This window comes from Astatotilapia calliptera, chromosome 7 (assembly GCF_964374335.1).
Source record: "Astatotilapia calliptera chromosome 7, fAstCal68.1, whole genome shotgun sequence".
Lineage (NCBI taxonomy): Eukaryota > Metazoa > Chordata > Actinopteri > Cichliformes > Cichlidae > Astatotilapia > Astatotilapia calliptera.
The window spans coordinates 32123540-32145296 of NC_137428.1; the positions used below are offsets into that span (position 1 = coordinate 32123540).

The window sequence follows — 21757 nt, forward strand, 5'->3', positions numbered from 1 at the left end:
ATACCTAATTGTGCTACCTAATTTGTTAAGAAGAAAAAACAAATTTATCCATGAGCCATGAAAAAATCAAGAAGCCCTCTTTTGGCAGGTTTCATTTGATCCTTCTTCTTCCACTTGCAAAAATATTAAATAGGTCTGAATTACTGTAAACCTAAAGTGATTTAAATGGTTCTTGATAAGAACTAATAAAATGCAGCATTTTCTAATAGTTTTTTAAAGTCTGAAAGCGAATGAAAATCAACCACATACCTCAAACAAAAATATGATTTCTTTTGTCTTCTGGGTCCTGCTTGCAAGCAGACACAGGTGCTTGAATTTTAAGATTTCAACCCTCCTTTTACTTCCGTCTTTGAAAAAATAAATCCAGGTTTTTGTCTCTTCAGTGCATGGAAGCCCAGTTTAATCCTAAAAAGAGAAAGGAGGATCAACTGAGTCTTCTAGCAGGATAAAAGTCAACAGGAACAACAGGTGAGATGTTGTAGTTGCACCTACAGTAGAAGTTTTGGGCACATGAAACTAACTGCTAAGAGGTTATGTAAACCGTTCAGTGTTCGTTGGACTTGAGCAGGTGCAGGACGGGAAAGGCACTAAAACAATAGTAAAGCCGAAGTGCTCCAGCCAATCAGAGGGAATCTTATCACATGAAGGTATATAAAATCTATACGGTACATAGGTATATATATATATATATATATATATATATATATATATATATATATATATATATATATATATATATATATGTTGGAAGTCTTGTTGTCTTCCAAAAAATGTTGCCAGTGGTGTGGAGAAGATCCCACATGCTTGCCCTGCCCAATGTCCAGTGTCTACCCACACATTTTGGTGGATTCCCAGACCAGCCTCTCTCAAAGCGGATATGACTAGTAAACTGAGAACCATTGTGCTATGGTTGGCATCATTCCAGCTTGTTTACATTATCGACCTTACAGTCACAGGTGAGGATGCAGAATTCACAGCCGATGTACAACAGTGCACCTGGAAATTGAAGATCCAACTATACAGTCAAAATAAGCTGCAGAGGATTTGTACACATGTCATCAGAGCTTTTCTGGGAGTGGGAATGTTAGTCAGTGGCTCTGACTCAAAAAAAAAAAGAACTCTAATTGGGCCTCAACTGTGAAAAGAGCATAACATTTGCCGGATGTCTGGAACGTTCTGGAGATACTGTGTGCCTATCAGTGAAATCTTGAAGAAGGGATTCCCTTGCACCCACTCGACAACCCAGAAAAGTGTCACAAGCGGACTGCTCCATAGAGTTTAAGCTGCAGATTTCTCACATGCAACAAAGGGATATAAACACCTAGTGCTATGAACAAACTAACCTATTATCATACATACTTTTCATACTACATAACTTTACATCCACACATCAGCAACAAGTCCATTTTTTGAATGTTTGTGGCAAAATCTGGAAAAATATGAGATAACAACTAAATTCAAACATTTTCCTCTAATTTATACATATAAAGACCACATCCTTACACCTCTTTTTAAACTTCTTTATCATTTGACAGAGCTTCAGTTTTGATAAGCATACTTTTAATTGCCACCAACTTGGAGCTTGCTGATCCTTAACAAAGAAGGCATCTGGTCTGTGTCCCATTAGAAGTCGAGGAACTGCTGAGGCATTATCCACAGTGAGCAGTAATGAGAATAAAACTGAGGGACCAGTTCTTTTACTGAGGGCATCAACTGTTCTAATCTGGTCTAAATGTGTAGATACAATGCAACAATGAAAACAGATTGATCCACAAGTCTGAGCTTTGTGATTCAACACTTCCTGATAAGTTGATAAAACCACACATTTATTTCAAAGAATTTCTGTCTTGGTTCATGTTGTCTTTGAAACAGAATTAATTATTCATTGCATAGTGTGTGACTGAAGTACACATAAGTAAATTCAGCAGGATGGGACAGATAGAAGTAAATAAATAAGTTCAACAAAAAGTCGAGAAACTAGTGAAATAAAGCTGTTGTCAAATTCATGTAACCGATGAAAGGAAACCTTGGCCTGTTGAGGGATACAGTCAGGAACTATAACAACATTTTCAACATCTCCAGCTGCGGAAATGTTTTGGTCTCGATTGATTAAGTCAATAAAAGACAGCAAAGTGAAAGAGTCAATTTTGAAGGGCTTTATTAATCAACACAGTGTGAAAACAGTGTATGAGTTCAGAGTTCACAATCCTTGTGTGTCATTAACTGCTTTTACTGTGTAGAGTGTCAACAAAGAGGAAGCTCACACATACACTACTGTGTTTTTCCATAAACAAATAAATTACAGCTCAACTGACTGCTGATGATCAGCTGGAACTAGAAAAAGCAATTTATTACTCAGAGAGTCTGAGCAAAGTCTTAACATGATGAAGAAAATTAATACAGCCATCCTGAACCATGGTCCAATGATTTAACAACTGTTATTGACTATAATCCACATCTGCTTGAAGCCTGGATTAGAAAATTAGATATCTGCTTTTTATACCAATCCCCTCTTCCAGAATTCAGTTCCTTGCTAAATATTTAAACACATTTTATTCTGGTTTTCTCTTTTAAAAATAAGGTTATGAAAAGGCAAAAAAAAAAAACAGTTACAGAGATAAGACTAATAACTGGCTGTCCGCTGTGAACAATGTGACTGTAGTGGTGCCAGGTTAAGTTATACATTCATGAAGGACTGAATGTTAAATTATTAACACAGTATAATAATAATCCTCATGTAAATAACTACAGTGTATAAACTATACTAAACTATATATAATGTATAGTACAGTATTCAAGATCACTGCCTACACACACCTTTTTAGTATATACTTTGTATTAAAAATCAATAAAACTTCCTATATTTGTAATTTCTCAGCTATCTAGTTTGAAAACCTATTTCAAAACTAAGAAAAAACTAAACAAAACAAACTACATCTACCTTTTTTAATCCTAATCCACAAGCCAATTGTATTTGTAATGAAATTAACTAAAACCAGGGTAGAACATCTTTGCAAAATCTTCAAGTGTGCTTTAGAAACTGGCCAGTAATAATTCAAGTTGCACAATATGAAAATTGTACTTAATAAGTACAAAAATAAAAACAACCATTCTGAGGCAAACAACATTTTCACAGAGATATCAACATTCACACATTATAAGACACCATCTTTTCTTCAGTGCCAGGTTGACTCCAGTGTTAGGAAAATAAAATACTGTCTGTGTTTCAGTCCCTGTCTGCTTCGGTTTTAGGGACTGTGACCCTGTGACTCCTCAGCTTCCTCAGCAATAGTGCGGTAGTGCTGTGGCTGATTTTGAAATATGGAAGAGTCTGTCTGGGTGAACAGAGGAGCTCTCTTGGTGGAGCGTTTCATCAGGAATTTTCTAGATGTTACTAGATCACCGTAGCCCTGGGAGTGAGAGAAGGCGTAACCTGACCGAGTACTACGCCTTCTCCGTAAGCGACGAGGTGCCGGTACAGGCAACTCCTCTGTACGCATCTTATACCTCACCTAGAAAAAAGAAACAAGGGATTTTAATTTTTTTTTAATGTAGACTTTTCACTATGGATACGCTACTTTCTGGTGTACAAGACAAAAGGGTTAATAGAAGACAAGATGCTTTTACATGCTGCCCCAAGTGTTTTTTTACCTTATCATTAATGGTAGGACGAAGCTGTATAAATATGAAGCGGAAAGCAACAACAGGCAGGATACAGAGAACGAATGTCAGGAATATGGTGAGCCACACATTAGGCTGGTTCAGAGAGTTTCTTGTTGTGCCTGAAATCCAATAATGTCAGAATCACATAATGTTACAGTATTACAGTATATAAGAAAGTAACTTCACAAACTGCAAAAATGGATGATGAAATTTAAATACACAATCCCAGGATACAGCCAGCACAAATCTAACCTTTTTTGTCTAAATGCTAGTTCGCATAACCCTGTTTTAATGTACTCATGTCTCCTTTAAAGTACCAATATTTTAGAATAGAAAAAAACTTGATAACTTCATTAAATTAACATTAAAGTGGCAAACATACTAAATATAGTAAATGTACTTACCAATGAAGGGGAAAGAAGACGTGAACATATAAAACATGCCATTGCTGCACATGGTTAATGTGATGGAAAAGTAGGCCACCATGCTTCCCCACACAAAAAAATGGTTCACTGCTGTCCAGTAATAGGTGTCAAGACACAGCTGAAAAGTATTTACTTTTATCATTATTAATGTCCTGTGTACTTATTTCTTTACATAAACTCAAATTTAGAGACTGACATAGAATGGAAATGTTTCTGTTACAGCAGATTAGTCTGTAGACTAAGTAGCCTCTTTGTTAGGTACCCTCGGTTCAACTGTTTATTAACCAGCCAATCAAATGGCAGGAACTCAATGCTTTTGAACATGTACACGTGGTCAATACTACCTGCTGGAGTTTAGACTAAGCATCAGGGAGGTAAAAAAGCTAATTAAGTTACTTTGAATGTGGTGTGGTTTTGCGTGCTAGATTGGGTATTTCAGAAATTGCTGATCTACTGGCATTTTCCCACACAATTATCTCTAGGGTTTACAAGGAATAGTTCTATAAGAGAAACCATCCAGTGAGCAGCAGTTCTCTGGGCAAAGATTGTTGATGCCAGAGGAGAATTGACAAAATGCTTCAAGATGATAGGAAAGCAACATGGCAACCATGGCATACAGAAGAACAAAAGCATTGCCTGGTATCATAAATCTCAGTAACATTTAGATGGTAGGGTCAGAATCAACATTTGTATCAATACTTCAGGCTTTTTTTGAAAATTTGCCATAATGAAAATGAGCAGTTCTGCAGGCAAAAAAGGCCCAAAGTGATAATAACCGCGTGCACCTAATAAAGTATCTAATGAGTGCACATGGATTTATGGTATAGAAATGCATAAATAAAACCGTTAAATGCAATTTTTTCTCAAAGCAGTGCAGTTCATTGAAAAAAAACTGGAGGACAAATAATGTGGCAAAGTTTTGTGATTCTCTATGTTTTCACAATAAATATGTCATTTCCAAGCATGCCTCTGGTAACGAGAGCTGTATTTCTCACCTGTGTGTACACCACAATGAGCAGACAAGTCTGTGCCAATAAAGCAAAAGACTGATAGTCAGCAATCTCTTTTCCATCATCTCTGACTGTGTCATGCATGGAAGCCCATGGAATAAAAAAGAGGATTAAGGAACTGTAGCAGCTGTGCATCACACAGCTCACAAAAGCTTTCTTATTGAAGTATTGGTTCTTCTGGCCTGGAGCGTAGAGCTGAGGATGGTATAAACTCCAACGGTCATTTACATCCTGCACAAAACAAGTTTTAGTGAAAGAGATGAGAAAGCTCAGTGGACACAGAGACCTGAGTATGAGATCTGGTTTATGTAAGTCAACCAAAAACTGATAGTTAATTGTAATCTACATACCTGGTCAAACAGACACATGCCAAGGACTGGAAGAGCTGTGTAAACCATATTGTAGAAGGTGATGAACCAGTCCTCATAAACAGTCTGTGAACAACCACAATGAACATTTAAGTACAACATAAAGAAAAGGTGAATGTGAATCAAGTTATTTGTTTCATTTGTCCTGCATCATTTGAAACTTTTTTGCATTTCTCTCATTGAGATTGATAAACACTTTATGTCCCATTACAAAAGCTACTTAAATTACATTATAGTATAGTTACAATACATATATCTCACCTGTGCAGAAAAACCACAAAAGAAGGCGTACCAGAATTGGACAAGCGTAAAAGTGAAGTTCTTGTAAAAGAAATATCCAAGGAACTTGCACATGCGGATGTAGGACCAGCGGCCATGCACCAGCAGGAGGCGCTGAAGGTAACGGAACTGGGCAAAGGAATAGTCGCTGGACAGCACTGCCTGCATGCCTTCCTGCCCACTGATACCTACACCAATATGAGCAACTGGCAGGCAGAAAAGGAAGCAAATAAAATACACAATAAAATACACAATATCAGCTATATATTTCCCAGCTGGATAGTTGTAATGAAAATACAGCTCTGTATATTGGTGACTTCACAGGTTACCCTTTATCATGCTGACATCATTGGCTCCATCCCCAATAGCAAGAGTGACAGCCTGCTTGTATTTCTTGACCAGCTGAACCACTTGGGCCTTCTGCAAAGGAGTGACCCTGCAGCAAATCACTGTCTGACACATGCATGCTGTCCTCAGCAGCTCCAACCTCAAGTTCTTCTCCAGTGCAAAAGCCTGATGATGAAGGAAAGAATTGATGGAGTTAGGTCATCTGTCAAGATTCTGTAGTGCAACCTTAAAACCTCAAGAGAATTCCATTCATTTCTACATTCATCTCTAAGTTTAAGAAACATAAGAGAATCGGACCCAATATGTATTTTCTGATCACACAGTGTGACCTCTACAGGTCAACTAGCAGGGGATTTTCAGCATTTGCTGACAATAGTAATATTGCTAAAAAGAAAAGAAAAAAAAATCTTACCAGACTGTGCCCATTTATAATTAGTCCATAATCTCCATCCACCTTCTCATCCTGCACAGTCTCTGTCTTTTTAAGCCAAAACAGGCCTACTCGAGATTTAAACACAGATGGCTCCTCTGCTGCTTCAGGACACATTTTTCGTCGTGCATTCCTGAAAACATGAGGACAGAAAACATGACCTCATAAAAAGTTCACAATTCATTTGTTAACTATATTTTTCTTATAGACAACAATGAAGATATAAGATGAGCCTAAAGATTAACAGGCTAACAGTGTTTAATTTAAAAAAATATTTCTATCCTCTTAATTGCCGATTTTAGACACATTTTGCCTTTAGTGGCCTCTCTTCTCCATTAAAAAGAGTGTCAAAAATATCTAAACCAACCTTTTGAGACGGACTGTATTTGCACACATTGTGTTTCCATTTATACAATTATTATTTCATTTTTAATTCAATCAAACATGCACAACGCTGAGGATGACTTTGGTTTGACTGTACTTGTATTCAGTCATCAATCAAACCACTCATCCATTTTGGCACTTATCAGCGACAGTAGTCTAAGTAGACATGTCAAAACCTCCCTTACAATGGCCACATCTTCTACCTCTTGTAAGTGCACAAGGAGGTATTGCCAAGCCAGCTGTTCTGAATCTCCCCCACAGCATCCTAACAAGAAGTCTGAACCCATACACCCTTCAGAAGTAGCTTATTCCCATTCCTTGTAACCACAATCTTAATTTTTCACATTACTGCCCACCGTGGAGATGATGGTAGGAATGTTCAATCCCAACCTAGTAACCACAACCATGTAAGGCATGGATGTCGAGTTTTGGTTTTAATGGTTGTGATGAGTTATACAGAATTTACAGAGGGGTAGCATGAAATTATCCCTTGCCACCCCAAGTGCCACCCCAGTTTTGCATATGACAGTGTTGTTTATTAAAATAAGATAGCATTAACATTTTGAGCGTAGTGTTACACCCCGGCCTAGGCAACCGGGGTGCAACGCAGGAAAATAAAAATAAGGAAAATAAAAATAATCCCAAAACGAGATTTAAAGCAAAATACCACATTTATTTACATCACCAAACACCAGACGTCAAACTATTTACAACGGGGGGGAAGATCGCGACCATGACACACTGAAACACAAGGCTTAAATACATAGAAGGGCAATCAGGGAATGGACAACAGGAGGGAAACACAGCTGGGGCAAATTAGACCTGACGAGACAGGGAAACGTAAACTGAAAACACTAAGATAACACAGACTTTCAAAGTAAAACAGGAAACACATAACAGTCACGCCAAAAGCAACACACCGACAACACCAAAACGTAACAGTTCCCCCCACCCAAAAATCAAACATTTAACACCAAGTGAAAAGTTTGATCCAGACAGACGAAGCCGATGAAGGCTGGAGCGGTCCCACTGACCCTCCAGCAGACGACGAAGGCTGGAGCAGTCCCACGGACCCTCCAGCGAAGGCGGATGAAGGCTGGAGCGGTCCCACGGACCCTCCAGCGACGACAAAGGCTGGGGCGGTCCCACGGACCCTCCAGCGACGACAAAGGCTGGGGCGGTCCCACGGACCCTCCCCTCAGCGAAGGCAGACGAAGCTGATGAAGGCTGGAGCGGTCCCACTGACCCTCCAGCAGACGACGAAGGCTGGAGCGGTCCCACGGACCCTCCAGCGAAGGCGGATGAAGGCTGGAGCGGTCCCACGGACCCTCCAGCGACGACAAAGGCTGGGGCGGTCCCACGGACCCTCCCCCCAGCGAAGGCGGATGAAGGCAGACGAAGCTGATGGAGGCTGGAGCGGTCGCACGGACCCTCCAGCAGACGACGAAGGCTGGTGCGGTCCCCCGGACCCTCCAGCAGAGGCGGATGAAGGCTGGAGCGGTCCCTCGGACGCTCCAGCGAAGGCGGATGGCTGAAGCGAAGGCAGACGAAGCTGATGACGGCTGGAGCGGCCCCACCGACCCTCCAGCGGACGACGAAGGCTGGAGCGGTCCCACGGACCATCCAGCGAAGGCGGATGAAGGCTGGAGCGGTCCCTCGGACGCTCCAGCGAAGGCGGATGAGCAGCCCACCAGCTGCACACACGGACACGCAGCCCACCAGCTGCACACACGGACACGCAGCCCACCAGCTGCACACACGGACACGCAGCCCACCAGCTGCAGAAGGCTGGAGCGGTCCCTCGGATCCTCCAGCGAAGACAGAAGGCCGAAGCTGTCCCTCCTTCGGACCCTCCAGCGATCCCGGACGAGCCCCCATATGTTACACCCCGGCCTAGGCAACCGGGGTGCAACGCAGGAAAATAAAAATAAGGAAAATAAAAATAATCCCAAAACGAGATTTAAAGCAAAATACCACATTTATTTACATCACCAAACACCAGACGTCAAACTATTTACAACGGGGGGGAAGATCGCGACCATGACACACTGAAACACAAGGCTTAAATACATAGAAGGGCAATCAGGGAATGGACAACAGGAGGGAAACACAGCTGGGGCAAATTAGACCTGACGAGACAGGGAAACGTAAACTGAAAACACTAAGATAACACAGACTTTCAAAGTAAAACAGGAAACACATAACAGTCACGCCAAAAGCAACACACCGACAACACCAAAACGTAACAGTAGTTACAGTCAACGGTGAATATAAATGCTAAAACTGAATATATTGCATAGTGTTACCCCCCTCCACCATTAACAAATGGTTCAGCCCATAGCAGGCCCGGCTTTTTTCTTGATTTAGCAAGTGATGCTTGCGATTGTGCCAGAGCACATTTTGAACTAGTGATGGTAAAATTTATTCTTTTTACTGAATCGAATTTTAATGAGTCTAGACCGTCCCATACAGACAAACTTGCCGTTTATTTTGCAAATCGAGCTCAACACTGCCCCTAGCGTCCTGGAGCACTTCCGTTGTGTTTTGGAGTTTGCAAGTGTTTTGGATTTTGCAAGTGTTTTGGAGTTTGTACGTGTTTTTTAGTTTGCAAGTGTTTTGGATTTTGTACGTGTTTTGGAGTTTGTACGTGTTTTGGAGTTTGCATGTGTTTTTGAGTTTGCAAGTGTTTTGGATTTTGCAAGTGTTTTGGAGTTTGTACGTGTTTTTTAGTTTGCAAGTGTTTTGGATTTTGCAAGTGTTTTGGAGTTTGTACGTGTTTTGGAGTTTGCATGTGTTTTTGAGTTTGCAAGTGTTTTGGATTTTGCAAGTGTTTTGGAGTTTGTACGTGTTTTTTAGTTTGCAAGTGTTTTGGATTTTGTACGTGTTTTGGAGTTTGTACGTGTTTTGGAGTTTGCATGTGTTTTTGAGTTTGCAAGTGTTTTGGATTTTGCAAGTGTTTTGGAGTTTGCAAGTGTTTTTGAGTTTGCAAGTGTTTTGGATTTTGCAAGTGTTTTGGAGTTTGTACGTGTTTTTTAGTTTGCAAGTGTTTTGGAATTTGCATGTGTTTTGGATTTTGCATGTGCTTTGGAGTTTGCAAGTGTTTTGGAGTTTGTACGTGCTTTGTCTCTAGGGGCCACCGTAGGGTTAGTGAGTGCTGAGTGATTCGCTTACGCTAAGATTCACACAGTAAAGGAGGGGGTGAGTAGCTCAAATGTGCTGTTAGCATGTTAGCAGAGCGATGCTACCCAGTTCAGAGCAGAAATATTTTTGTTAAGATACTGGATGTTGTGTTTTTTTCCACAATTTTAATTATAAGCTAGATATATTTCTACTAATGAAATTAGTTTGCTAACAGCAACAGGGATGAGTCAGTGAGTCAGTTGGGCATGTGAATCATGATTCATGAGTCAGTGAAGTGATTCTCGAGTATTGAACGATTCGTTCATGATTCGTGCATCACTATTTTCAACAACACCATGGGAATTTCAGATTTCACACAGGTGGTTGGATGTTACACTCTGGAAATGGAATGATGGTGAGTGTTATTAACCCTCTGTGGTCCACGGACACGCTGCACCTCCAAATCACATGACTGATTTAAACAGACACAGCAACAAGCTGCAGCCACGCTGAGTCTCTATTTCAGCCCATATTGAAAGTTTTTAAAGTTTAATTACAGCCCAGTAAATCCAGAGTTATGATAATATATATAAGCCACGTTTTTTTCTATGTGTATGTGGTTTTTGTTAAAGTGTTTTCTAAGGACAGCGCAAAAACAGTAAAGAAAGAAAAAAAAAGCCACCTCTTTCGTGTCGGTGGAAAAATGTACCATGTCGACCAATTTAAAAAAAAGTCAACAGGTGGGTTTTGGTTGTTTAGGGAGAGGGAAAAGTTTTGGAAGTGACGGTAATGGCAGCGAGACAGAGCGAGCGAGTGTGTGCGAGAGAGAGAGTTTAGATGTGGGAGATTTGTGACGTTTAGTGTGGAGTGTATAGTTAGTGTGTTGTGTTGTCTTGTGTAGTTGTTCTGTTGTGTAGTTGTTGTTTTGTTTTGTGTGCCAGTGAGGGCACTAATGAATGTCACAAAGGCATATTGCATTGTAAACACTGTCACTAAGTAGAAACCAGCGGAGTGATACACCTCCTGTTGTCAGGCCTGCAGGTTTATCCCTGTGCTGTTCTCCTCTGTCTTCTGGTGGAAAAACATTTTTTTTACTGACACACATAATTTGCGACACCTGATTGTTCTCTCATTTTAGTTTTAGTAATATTTTTAAATGGTTGTACAAAATGAAAAAAAAAGGCAGGTGTATTGGCTGCATTATTAGATAAATAGTTGTATATGTTTATAAAATGTACAATTTATATTTGCATTTCAAGTTATAAAAATTTGCTCAACATATCTGTGTTTTTTTTACAGTAAAAAAATACTACTAGTGTGGAGGTATGTAATAACGACAGGAGAGGTCTCAGTGTCTCACTCCAACTTTATTAACTGACTCTCAGAACTTCACATACAGTAAGCGCCAAAATCTCCACCCCAGCACTTCCCTTCAACTTGGGTGTGAGTGGAGCCACCTGGTGGTCCGCCACACTAGGATTTTAAGTTCTTTTTGTGATTTCAGATCAGTAATACTAATGCAGTACGTCAGTGAAAAAACAACTAAACTCAGTTGAGCTGAAAAGACTGATACCAAACAAGGCAAGGGGAAAAAATAAAATGAAACAATTTGAGGGTGAAATACAAATGTAAACTCAAAAGGACTCAAAAATGACCGGTTGTATTTCAGACCTCAGTGTGTTAATCCAACAAATCATGGAAAATTAGGTTTAAATTTTTGTTTATGACAGCGCAGATTTCTGACATTTGGTGTAATTTAAGCTGTAACAATGTGATTGTTTTCTAACAAAAAACAGTGTGAAACTTAAGTTAGACTTGTGTTTATAAATGAACCGCCCCATGTTGTGTAGATTTCTGGATTTTATACTTATTGGGCTACATATTTATTTATTATACAGGCTATACAGTACATAGAATCAAAACTCACATGTTTTATGTAACTAAAGTGTTTAATTATGTGGGATACAGACACTAATTAAGTTATAGACTATATTTATATGAAAAACATGTATACTTACTGCATTTAAATCATTTTAACCATGTGTAACCACCTGCATATGTGTGTGGAGAAAAAAAAAGACTTTGATTTTGCCACCCTATTTGATTTCTTTTCCACCCTCATGCCACCCTAAGAAAATTTCTCTAGATCTGCCCCTAAGTAAAGCAGCAAATTTTGATATACAGTGGTCCCTCGCTATAACGCGGTTCACTTTTCGTGGCCTCACTGTTTCGCAGATTTTTTTTGTGCAATTTTGCATGGTGGTTTTTTTTTTGTTTTGTTTTTTTGTTTGTTTGTTTCTTTAAACAGCACGTTGTGTTGTGCATCCTGATTGGCTGTAGACCACTGTCAATCAATCTCGTGCCTCCTGTACAGTAAAGAATGCGTTCAGCTTGTCAAATTTGTAGTGTTTGTTTGTACATTTTCTCCCCGACAAACACAACAATGTCGACGAAATGTTTTGCACCGGTTTCATTCTATTATAATGGACTTATTTTTCTATGAAGGTTTGAACTTGAAACAAGAGAGAAGTGTGAAAATGTTCATGCCTGTCTGAGAAAACTGTACAAACAAATATTGTAAAACAACAGCTACAAATTTATCTTACAGCTGTAGGAAAAGTAACTTAATGAATCAAGCCTCAAATGGTTGAGTTCCTGTTCGTGCTGTTCTAGTTAATTTAAGTTTACTGAAATTCATAAACTGACAAATTGCATCATTAATTGTATGATGAAAACGCCTCTGATTGACAGTTGATCCTTATCTGTTTCTAACCGACTCACTGTAGCTCCTCTTTGACTCCTTCAGCAGTGTTGGCTGAGACAACAAAGACATCCTTCATCTCCCCTCTTAGTATGTTACAGGAATAGCCAATGTTCTCTGCTGTCTCTGTTGAACAGTAAAATAATTTTCAATCAATAAATCTTAAATCTACAAAAAAAGCTTAAATAAGAAGAAACATAAAGTGACACTGACCTTGCTTATCTCCAGTTAACACCCAGATTTTGATGTCAGCTTTAGCCAGTTGCTCAATGGTCTGTGGTACACCATCTTGCAACTTGTCCTCCACAGCTGTCGCTCCCAACAGCTAAAGCCACAGATGTAGTTGTGATTTATACATTTATGACAAATTATGCTGGTTTCGCTGTAACATTAGTGCACAATCTAAAGCTGGGGTGTCAAACGAACCCAGGTGCCAGGATCAACCTGGCAAATACTTTAATCTGGAAACAACTTTGGAAAAAGGATGAAAAGGATGGCATTCTGGAGGACATTCTGGGAAAACAAACCACCAGAATTCTTCTGTACCTTTACACATTCACGTCTTACAATTTAAGCTCAAAGATTTATGCTGATAGATTTCTTTCATTTACTACAGAAGCATTTCTTATCATTGTAAATGACCATGGCAGACCCGATGGCATGAACATGATCTTCAGCATACTTTATTAACACTCACACGGTTGCTGTGCAAACACACACTGAGCTGCAGCTCTCCTGCTGCCAGCTCAACATTACCACAAAAACAGCAGCATTTACCAGAACTCCTAACTTTTAAGCCGGCTAGGCGTGATTGCAGATGCCACGCAGGTGGGTCAATCGTCCCTGCAGCAGTATCGCAAACCACACCCTGCCACAATCATGTAAGAAAATCTGAGGCGTTGAAATTGAACTTCTTTTTTTATTGTAAGATATCTCAAGGTAAAATGTATAGTTAAACTTATTAACATTGACTGGAGACAAGCAGAGTTTGACTGGTCCAGCCCATTTAAGATGAAATTGGGCTATATTTCCCCCCGATGTAAAATTAATTTGACATCCCTGGTACGTATAATTTCTGGAAAACTATCAGTAGGTCATCAAGCAGCAAATTGGTCTGTCAGATGATCTAGCGATGTGACAAAGTTTTCAGCACATGTACTAACCATCATATCTTTCTCTATCTCTTCATAAAGTTCATCAAGTTTTTCTTCACGTCCCTCCATGGCAACACTGGCCTCATGTTGGCGATGTTTCCAATCTATCATGTAGGTCTTGTCTAAGTCCTTATATGCCAGAGCAAGTGTACGGAGGCCATCACCTGCATACTCCTGTTTTTGTTTGATAATCGAAAGAAGTCGAATGTTAAATTACATTAATTATATTAAAATTTCATTGATTTTAGCTTCAAGCTACTTTTATATGCTTTGGATCACTCACATTGAGGTGGTTAGTGGTTACTTCCATCAGTTTGTTACAGGAGGGGTGCAGTCTTTCAAAGATCATGGTGTCTGCACCTTTGCAGTATAGAGTCAGCTTCCCCTCTGGGCTGCGCACTGGAAGTGACAGGGAAAGTTAGAAAGTTTGACGTAATGCATGCAGAAAAAGAAATTGTCTATCTTCTGAATATATGAAGTATGGCCAAAATAAGTATGGTTGACACCTTGTCTCACCTATCACTGACATCCTCTTCCTCACATTACTGAAGTCCAGAATGGCCAGAAGTTCATAGATGACTTGTTTGCCCATCTCTACTACTGTGATGGTTTCTGGTGTGCGTGATCGGAACACAAATCCAAAGTTTCTTGCAGCAGTCACCAGAGCGCCTTCATCAGGTGACTGAGCCTGATAATTGAGCTCTCCTACCAGGTAAAACAGAGATGACAATTTAATTGGCATATAAGGGTAAAAATTTGAACATTTGCATGGTGGAGCACATTTCCATGTACCTGTATGTCTTTTATTGCACTGAATTTGGAGTTTTTAGATAGACTCCAAGAATATTTCGAAATTCTCCTGAAATGTAAATGAAATGAAGATGTCTTTTAGGGGACCCCTCACCCTCTTTCTTTTCCTCAGGCATAACAGTGTGACACAGGGATAACAAGCGGAAGAACTCCTGAGTCTCAGGGTTTCCACTTCTCACCATCTCCACCAGTCTGTGGTCATGAAAGCTGAACTTTGGATCAGCCAGATTGTTCCAGGAGAAGTCCACTCTCTCTGTCCTCTGCAAGAAAAGCCAAAACAACAAAGTTGGATCAATACTTTCTTTAAACAAAGTTCAAAAACAGAGTAATCATCTGTTTTCCTCTCACCTCTGTAATTTCCACTCTTTCTCCAGAGAAGTCATAGAGGTCTCCTGAATATAAGATAAATATACTGTAAAATGAATCATTTAAACAATGTTCATGTTTCCATTTGCCTCTGTGACAACTTTTTACAAAAGCAAAGCTGCTCACCGTAAGCTTTTCCATTAATGGAGCACTTGTTGAAAGTCATGATGTTCTGTGTCAGAGTGCCAGTCTTGTCACTGAAGATGTATTTAATCTGGCCTAGCTCCTCATTGAGTGTGGTGGTTCTTGCCTGAGCTGGAGTATCATTCTTAGGATAGTACATCTTCCTGTCCCAGTCTATTAAGAAGCTGTTTCCCAGACGAATGAACTCCACGCTAACAATGTAGCACAAATTGGTAAAATTTCAAAATGTGATACATATTAGCACAAGTCTCAAGTGTTCAAACCAACTTTGGTTGTTTTTTGGTTTAATCATTTTTACTTACCTGACGTAGAGTGAAATTGGTACCACTGTGTTAAGGACAATGACATAAGACCAGAAGATGAGGAATGATGAGAGAGGAGCATCAATGCCCGGTTCACGAGGAAGAAACATAGTGAACACAGAGCCCTCATTTGTTTCCCAGATTGCATTGCCAATGGTCAAAATGGAGCACATAGATGCCAGGAAACCAAAGATCTGATGGAATAAAAACATCAGACTTCTTGATTGTTCAAACAATATTACTCTTGTCACTCAGGTGAAAAACAAATCACTGTCTTTAAGTTCTATATCTATAAGCTGAGACTTTGTGTGACTTTCTTTGTATTTGTGCTTGTGTAAACTCACACATAACACCAGGATATTCATCAGGTGATCAATGCTTGTCCGTTTGAATATTGACTTCCCGCTGTTCTGCATCAGTTTAGTGTCAGGACCTGGAAAGGATTATTAGTGTCAGATTTTCTTCTGCACACCTTCGCTGCATCTCCTTCCTGCTCTAGTCTCTTATGTACAACTTCAAACATTATTATCAGAGAAAACAATAAAAACTAGACCAAAAAGAATCACTCAAGTTGTACACAGTTGCAGTGCACAGTGTACCTCCAAAGATGACCAGACCGAAGCACCACTCAGTGTTCCTGAGAGTACAGCCTCTGAGCAGCACTTTGTCGTTGTTCAAGGCATATCTTTCTCCGTTCAAAGTCAGAGTCCCTTTGAACTTGTCTAGACGGTTATTGGGAGGTTCACATCGCACTTCACCTGAGAAACAGAAATCAGTGTCAGCAAATAATTCTAAACAGTTCACAGGATAGTTAGAGGACAGCTTGAAGCAGTCTGTGTAGTCTCCTCCGACCTCTGGTATCAACAAGGGATTTTCACCTAGAGAACGGCTGCTCACTGGATGTCTTCTCTTTTGTGGACCATTCTCTGGAAACCTTACAGATGTGGGTTAATCCCAGCAGGTCATCAGTTTCTGAAATACTCAGACTCATCTGGCGCCAGCAACCATGTGACGTTCAAAGTCCCTTTAATCTACATTCTACCTAATTTGATAGCCAGTTTGAACTTCTGCAGATCATTTTAACCCTGTCCACATGTTAAAATGATTTGCTGATTAGATTAATTAGCAGGTGTGCAGGTGTACCTAATGAAGTGGCTAGTGTATGTAAACAGATCTATTCAAGTAAGCAACAAACAAACGACAAATAAATAAAACCCAGGATCTGCTTTTTACATTGGTAGAGAAAAGCAATACATGAGGATATGCATGGAAAGAAAGCGACTGGACGTCTTAAGTTTCAAGAAACGTAAAGAAGCCCAGTCGCTTTCTTTCCAAGATCCTTAGACTACCATGACCTGGATGACTGAAAACCTACACAGATGTGAGAAAATGTAATCACTCAGTAGAAGCTTAAACACTCTGTTTGTTTTTCTCCCCTCTGACATTTCCCAATGACAGAACCAGGTTTCACTTTTGAAAATCAGACTGTGTGTTGTTTCATTGAGATTCTCACCATTAAAGGCAGCGAGTGCCTCAATGTTGTCTCCCAGCTCTCCAGTTATAGTCAGAGCCTGTTTCACCTTCAGATTGGTTTCTCTGGGGGAGACCAAGGAAAATCCAAGACAGTGTTAGACATTAGTTGTCAACCTAGCATACAAACACCACAGTACAGCACACTTACCCATCTAGTTCAGCTGTTTCCACATAAACTAAATTAAGGGGCTCACTGCTAGACAGCAACAGAAGGTCTGCCTAAGAAATAAAAGCACTGAGTTTAGTTTGGAACTTACTTTTGAAATGAATTTCTTTCACTTGCTTCAAATCTTTACTATAGCCTCCCCAAACTTACTGTGATGAACTCATTATTCTCCAGTTTGACTATGTTCCCGACCTGAACATTCATCCATTTTTCATTTTTGAGTCTGTCAGGGAAGGGAACAAAGGCATACAACACAGAAATGAATCCAAAACAGCATAATTCTTCATACAAAAGGTATTCTTTTCTTTTTCATTTGGGTTTCCAAAGACTTACTGGCCATCCATGAGGACGTCCACCTTCCGGTTATTGACTTGTCCGTCACATTTGTGTCTGTTCTGCTCAGTTGACACAAGAAAAAGATACTGTTTGCTTCCAAATCTGATATTAGTTCCTTATTTTTGGTTTTCATAATGAGCAGGATCTCTCTATTGCTAATAACAATTTCAACGTACTATATCGTCACTGGCATCTTTGACTCCTGTTATAGACAGCACCAATATCAAAGGGACAGCTGTGGTGAACCATGGCAGAGAGGAGATTTGTGGGATCAACTGTCAACACACACACACACACACACACACACACACACACACACACACACACACACACACACATACAGTTACATATGCTGTTTTAATACATTGATAATTGAGCTTTTAAGAATCTGAAAACTGAAAGCCTTAAAGCTCATTTCAGTGTATGGTTTACATTAAATAATGTGTTGAAAAAAATAATTTGATAAAGAAGGAAAATATGTGTCATTTCTAATTTTAAAATCAAATTACACTTTAAAAAGATGGTGTTCAATGTGGAGTTTGAACTCTGATTGTTTTATAAGCTAGTGTTTGCATTCACATAACTACCTGCAGCATAAAATAACTATTTTTAAGCATGCAATTCATTCTGACAACATGTCTACCTGAAGGATGAGCAGGAAGAGGAAGTAGGCATTAGCGAGCCTCCTGAACTGCTCAAAAAGATTAAGTGGCAGGAAGGTGAAGATGTTGTATTTGGAGGTCTTGATGGCATTGTTCTGAAGTTAAAGAAATCGACAGAGGAAAGTTACATGACTGATGTCAGTTGTTAAACTTTATGTTCATTGAGTGGTAAATGCAAAGAGTTGTCTTTGTGACACTTGACATTTGTTGTTGTTGAGTAATCAAATCCAAACAAGCAAAGCATTGAGCTGAGGGTGTGTCCAAAGCTTCTCTTGTCATCTGCTGAATAGGCATGATAACATTTGTCTATATACTTACAGCATAGCGGAAAGATAGGTTGAAAGTGCTGTCATTAGCCCGCAAGCATCTCTCCTTCTCTGTGAGAGAGTAAAGCAGTCAGAGCAGGAGAGAGTTTATGCTACTGTATGTTACAGCAGTACTGAGGAAAGACAAACTCAAATTTAAGTTTTGCAAACATTTCAGAGCTGAAAGCTGAAATGTGCACTGCATGTCACAAAAATAAATAAAACTAAAACTGTGACAGCCATAAAGTAACTGAACAATGCAGTAAAGTAGAGCAAAGTTTACGTGCATCTAATCTCACCTTCCTTATTTCCGTGTCCACACAAATGGCAAAAGTATGACAGCACAGTTCCCATCTTTAACTCAGGTTCTCCATGTTTTATAACCTGGAAAAAAGTCCACTTTTCAGTTCTAATTAGTGAGTCATTTCAAACCAAATGGGTTTCTATATCAAAAGGTGAGGCAAAAGTGAGAGGGAACCAGTTAATTCCTGGAAGGTCATGTTTGTTTAGAACTGCGATCTAATGTTTAAAAATTAATAGAGAAAAGGTGGAACTATTTAATATGTACAGCACACCTTTTAAAATGGCGATGAGGGAAAGACAAAACATCCCAAAAATAATAATCCTGAGCTTTCACAAAGCCAAAAATATCTCTCCAGCTATAGGCAGACATATAACATTCACATACTTGACAAGATTTCCACCCCTCCCCACAATTTATCTTTGCTCCAAAGCTGTAAAGATACAGAGGCCTTTTAAACTCTTGGTACTGTAGTTAAACATAAGGTGCAATAATCCCTTACTACACAGATTAAGATAAAGATGTACCCTTGACCATTTGACTTGCCCAGTAATCTACCAATAATAATATGCAGGTGTTGTAATTTTATAGAATTTTACTGGAAAAATGTTTATCAGTGGGACATAAAGAATACAAAATGTTGACAATGAAATGCATAACAGCACAAAAAGTAATTAACTACCTAACTTTTCAATTGATACCTAATTTCTTAAGAAGGAAAAACAAAATCTGCGGAAGCAACAACTCATTCGTTGGCATGTTTCAACTGATCCTTCTTCTTGCACTCACAAAAATATTAGATCAGTCTGAATGATGTCAGGTTTAAAGGGTTCAGATTCTGAGATGGTTCCTGACAAAAAAAAAAAAAATCATAGCATCATAATTTTCTGAGTTTGAAAACAAATGAAACTTAGTCACATACCTGAAACAACAATATAACTTCTCTTGTCCCCTGGGTCCTCCTCGCACACAGATAAATGTGTTTGAATAAAGAAGACAGTGAAAAAGATAAAGATTTTAACCCTCCTTTTACTTACGTCTTTGATAAAGCAAATCCCGGCCTTTGTCTATTGCCTGGAAAGCCAAGTGTCAGTTTAGTCCCAAACAGAGAAAGGAAGTTCAACTGAGGCCTCCACCAGGATAAAAGACAACAGGAACAACAGGTGAAGCATTGTAGTCGCACCTACACCAGAAGTTTCAGGTTCATACAGGAAGACCAGGGATCCCCTGCACCTAACAGCTCAGAGCTTGTGTAAACAGCACAGTGATCTTTGGACTTGGATTTTGAGTAGGTGCAGGACAGAAAAGGCAGTAAAACAACAGCAAAGGTGAAGTGCTTCAGCTAATCAGAGGGAATGTTATCATAATCATGTATGTAACACAACCTGCAGTGGCTGCACACTGTTCAGACTGAACAGTTGTTCAGTTTTAGCTTCTTAAATTCAGTTAATTTTACCTCTTTGTGACCATAAGAAAACCCTAGTAGGCTGCTTTTAATATAAATTAAATATAATTATGTATTTAACTACTTACTACCAAGTGGTTATTACAGCTTGAAATAGGTTGACTTCATGCCTGATATGTAGATCCAGGGGACCTCAACATGACCCTCTTACTTAGTGTGGTTGTGTGTGTGCATGCTCTCTGATTGGTAACAACAAACTGGATGAATGAAAGCACATTTGATATGAGAGGACATGCAAGCGTATTAGGTTTCTAAATGGTCAAAACACGCTGCCAGAAGTGAATCTTTACAAATGCACATGGATGTTAACAAAATGTTACATTTCTGTGGCATGTTTGTGATAAGACATTTTTAATACAGTTTTTTGTGATAAGACATACTTGTAATGATTTCTTAGATTTCTTCCCCCAGGGTGGAATGAATGTACAATATAGATCTTTATTAATTTAAAAAAGAAGAATTGGGTGCATGAGTTGAGTTTTACTTAGGGTTTTCTCTAATCCACACAGGGCCAAAGTATACATAAAGGCTCAAGTATATACATACACCCCTGATAATCCCTGGGTAAGTATCCCTTATGAACTTGTATCTTGACTAGATGTTTTTGGTAACAACAAGCTTCTGAGAAAATTCTGGGTGAATTTTTGAGCACTCTTGTCAAAATTGGTTGGCTTCCTGGCATGGACCTGACTTGTAGTCATTCTCACCAGGAATAAGGTTGGAGTTTTGGGAAGACTAGTCCAGAAACATAATGCCATTAAACTTAGTTAAACATTAAATGTTAATGTGTGTTTGGGATCATCGTCCTGTTGGAACACCCAATTGTGTCCAAGTTTGTCACGCTGTCTTCTGAAAGAAACCTTTGGTGGTGACACATTTGAATAACCTGTATTTACAAATGTTTGAAGTGATAATCTTGCATTCTGCATTTCTTTAGAAAGACCTTGCCAACTTGTAAATCTACAGTTGTCATTCTGAGTTCCAATCAATCCACTGAGCAATGCCGAACAAATCCTTTTTATGCTAGCAAAGTGAAACTATCGTTTGTAGTTGAATATGACCAATAATGAGTCAATAGGTAAACAGGCTGGACTTTGTGGTGATGATGATGATGATAATGATGATGCAGGAGCAACACCAACACAGGGCTATCAGATAAGGCATGCTGCACAATCTACCATGGAAATCAATCATTAAAAGCACCAAATTACTATGACATTCATGCCCATGATGAGTGCACGAAAACCACCGACCACAGCTGTACAACCCAAAGCCAAAACTATATTAAGAGATGGGTGTTATTTCTCTGAGTTCAGCATCAGTTCAAGAAAAAGGGCCAGTGCGCCCAGATGATTTAAACAATCATCTGGGCATCATCTTTATTTATTTATATCTTGCAATCCTATCGTCAAACAATAAAAGTGA

The 21757-nt window shown here is 39.3% G+C and overlaps 1 protein-coding gene across 1 annotated transcript; it reads right to left on the reverse strand.

Annotated features, from left to right (window-relative positions):
• Nucleotides 1-2141: 2141 nt before the first annotated feature.
• LOC113025963 (phospholipid-transporting ATPase ID-like) lies at nucleotides 2142-21726 on the reverse strand. Its single transcript, XM_026174268.2, has 27 exons — nucleotides 18866-21726; nucleotides 18580-18638; nucleotides 18243-18356; nucleotides 17776-17874; nucleotides 17597-17658; nucleotides 17414-17486; nucleotides 17246-17316; nucleotides 17078-17160; nucleotides 16164-16322; nucleotides 15909-15997; nucleotides 15565-15758; nucleotides 15245-15453; nucleotides 15101-15144; nucleotides 14847-15012; nucleotides 14459-14647; nucleotides 14226-14341; nucleotides 13952-14116; nucleotides 13002-13113; nucleotides 12809-12914; nucleotides 6506-6656; nucleotides 6075-6258; nucleotides 5728-5951; nucleotides 5449-5532; nucleotides 5084-5329; nucleotides 4068-4206; nucleotides 3652-3782; nucleotides 2142-3512 (listed from the first exon to the last, which is right to left on the reverse strand). Exons 1-27 carry the CDS (start codon nucleotides 18918-18920, stop codon nucleotides 3249-3251), a joined length of 3588 nt encoding a protein of 1195 aa, XP_026030053.2. The 5' UTR covers nucleotides 18921-21726; the 3' UTR covers nucleotides 2142-3248.
• Nucleotides 21727-21757: the final 31 nt, after the last annotated feature.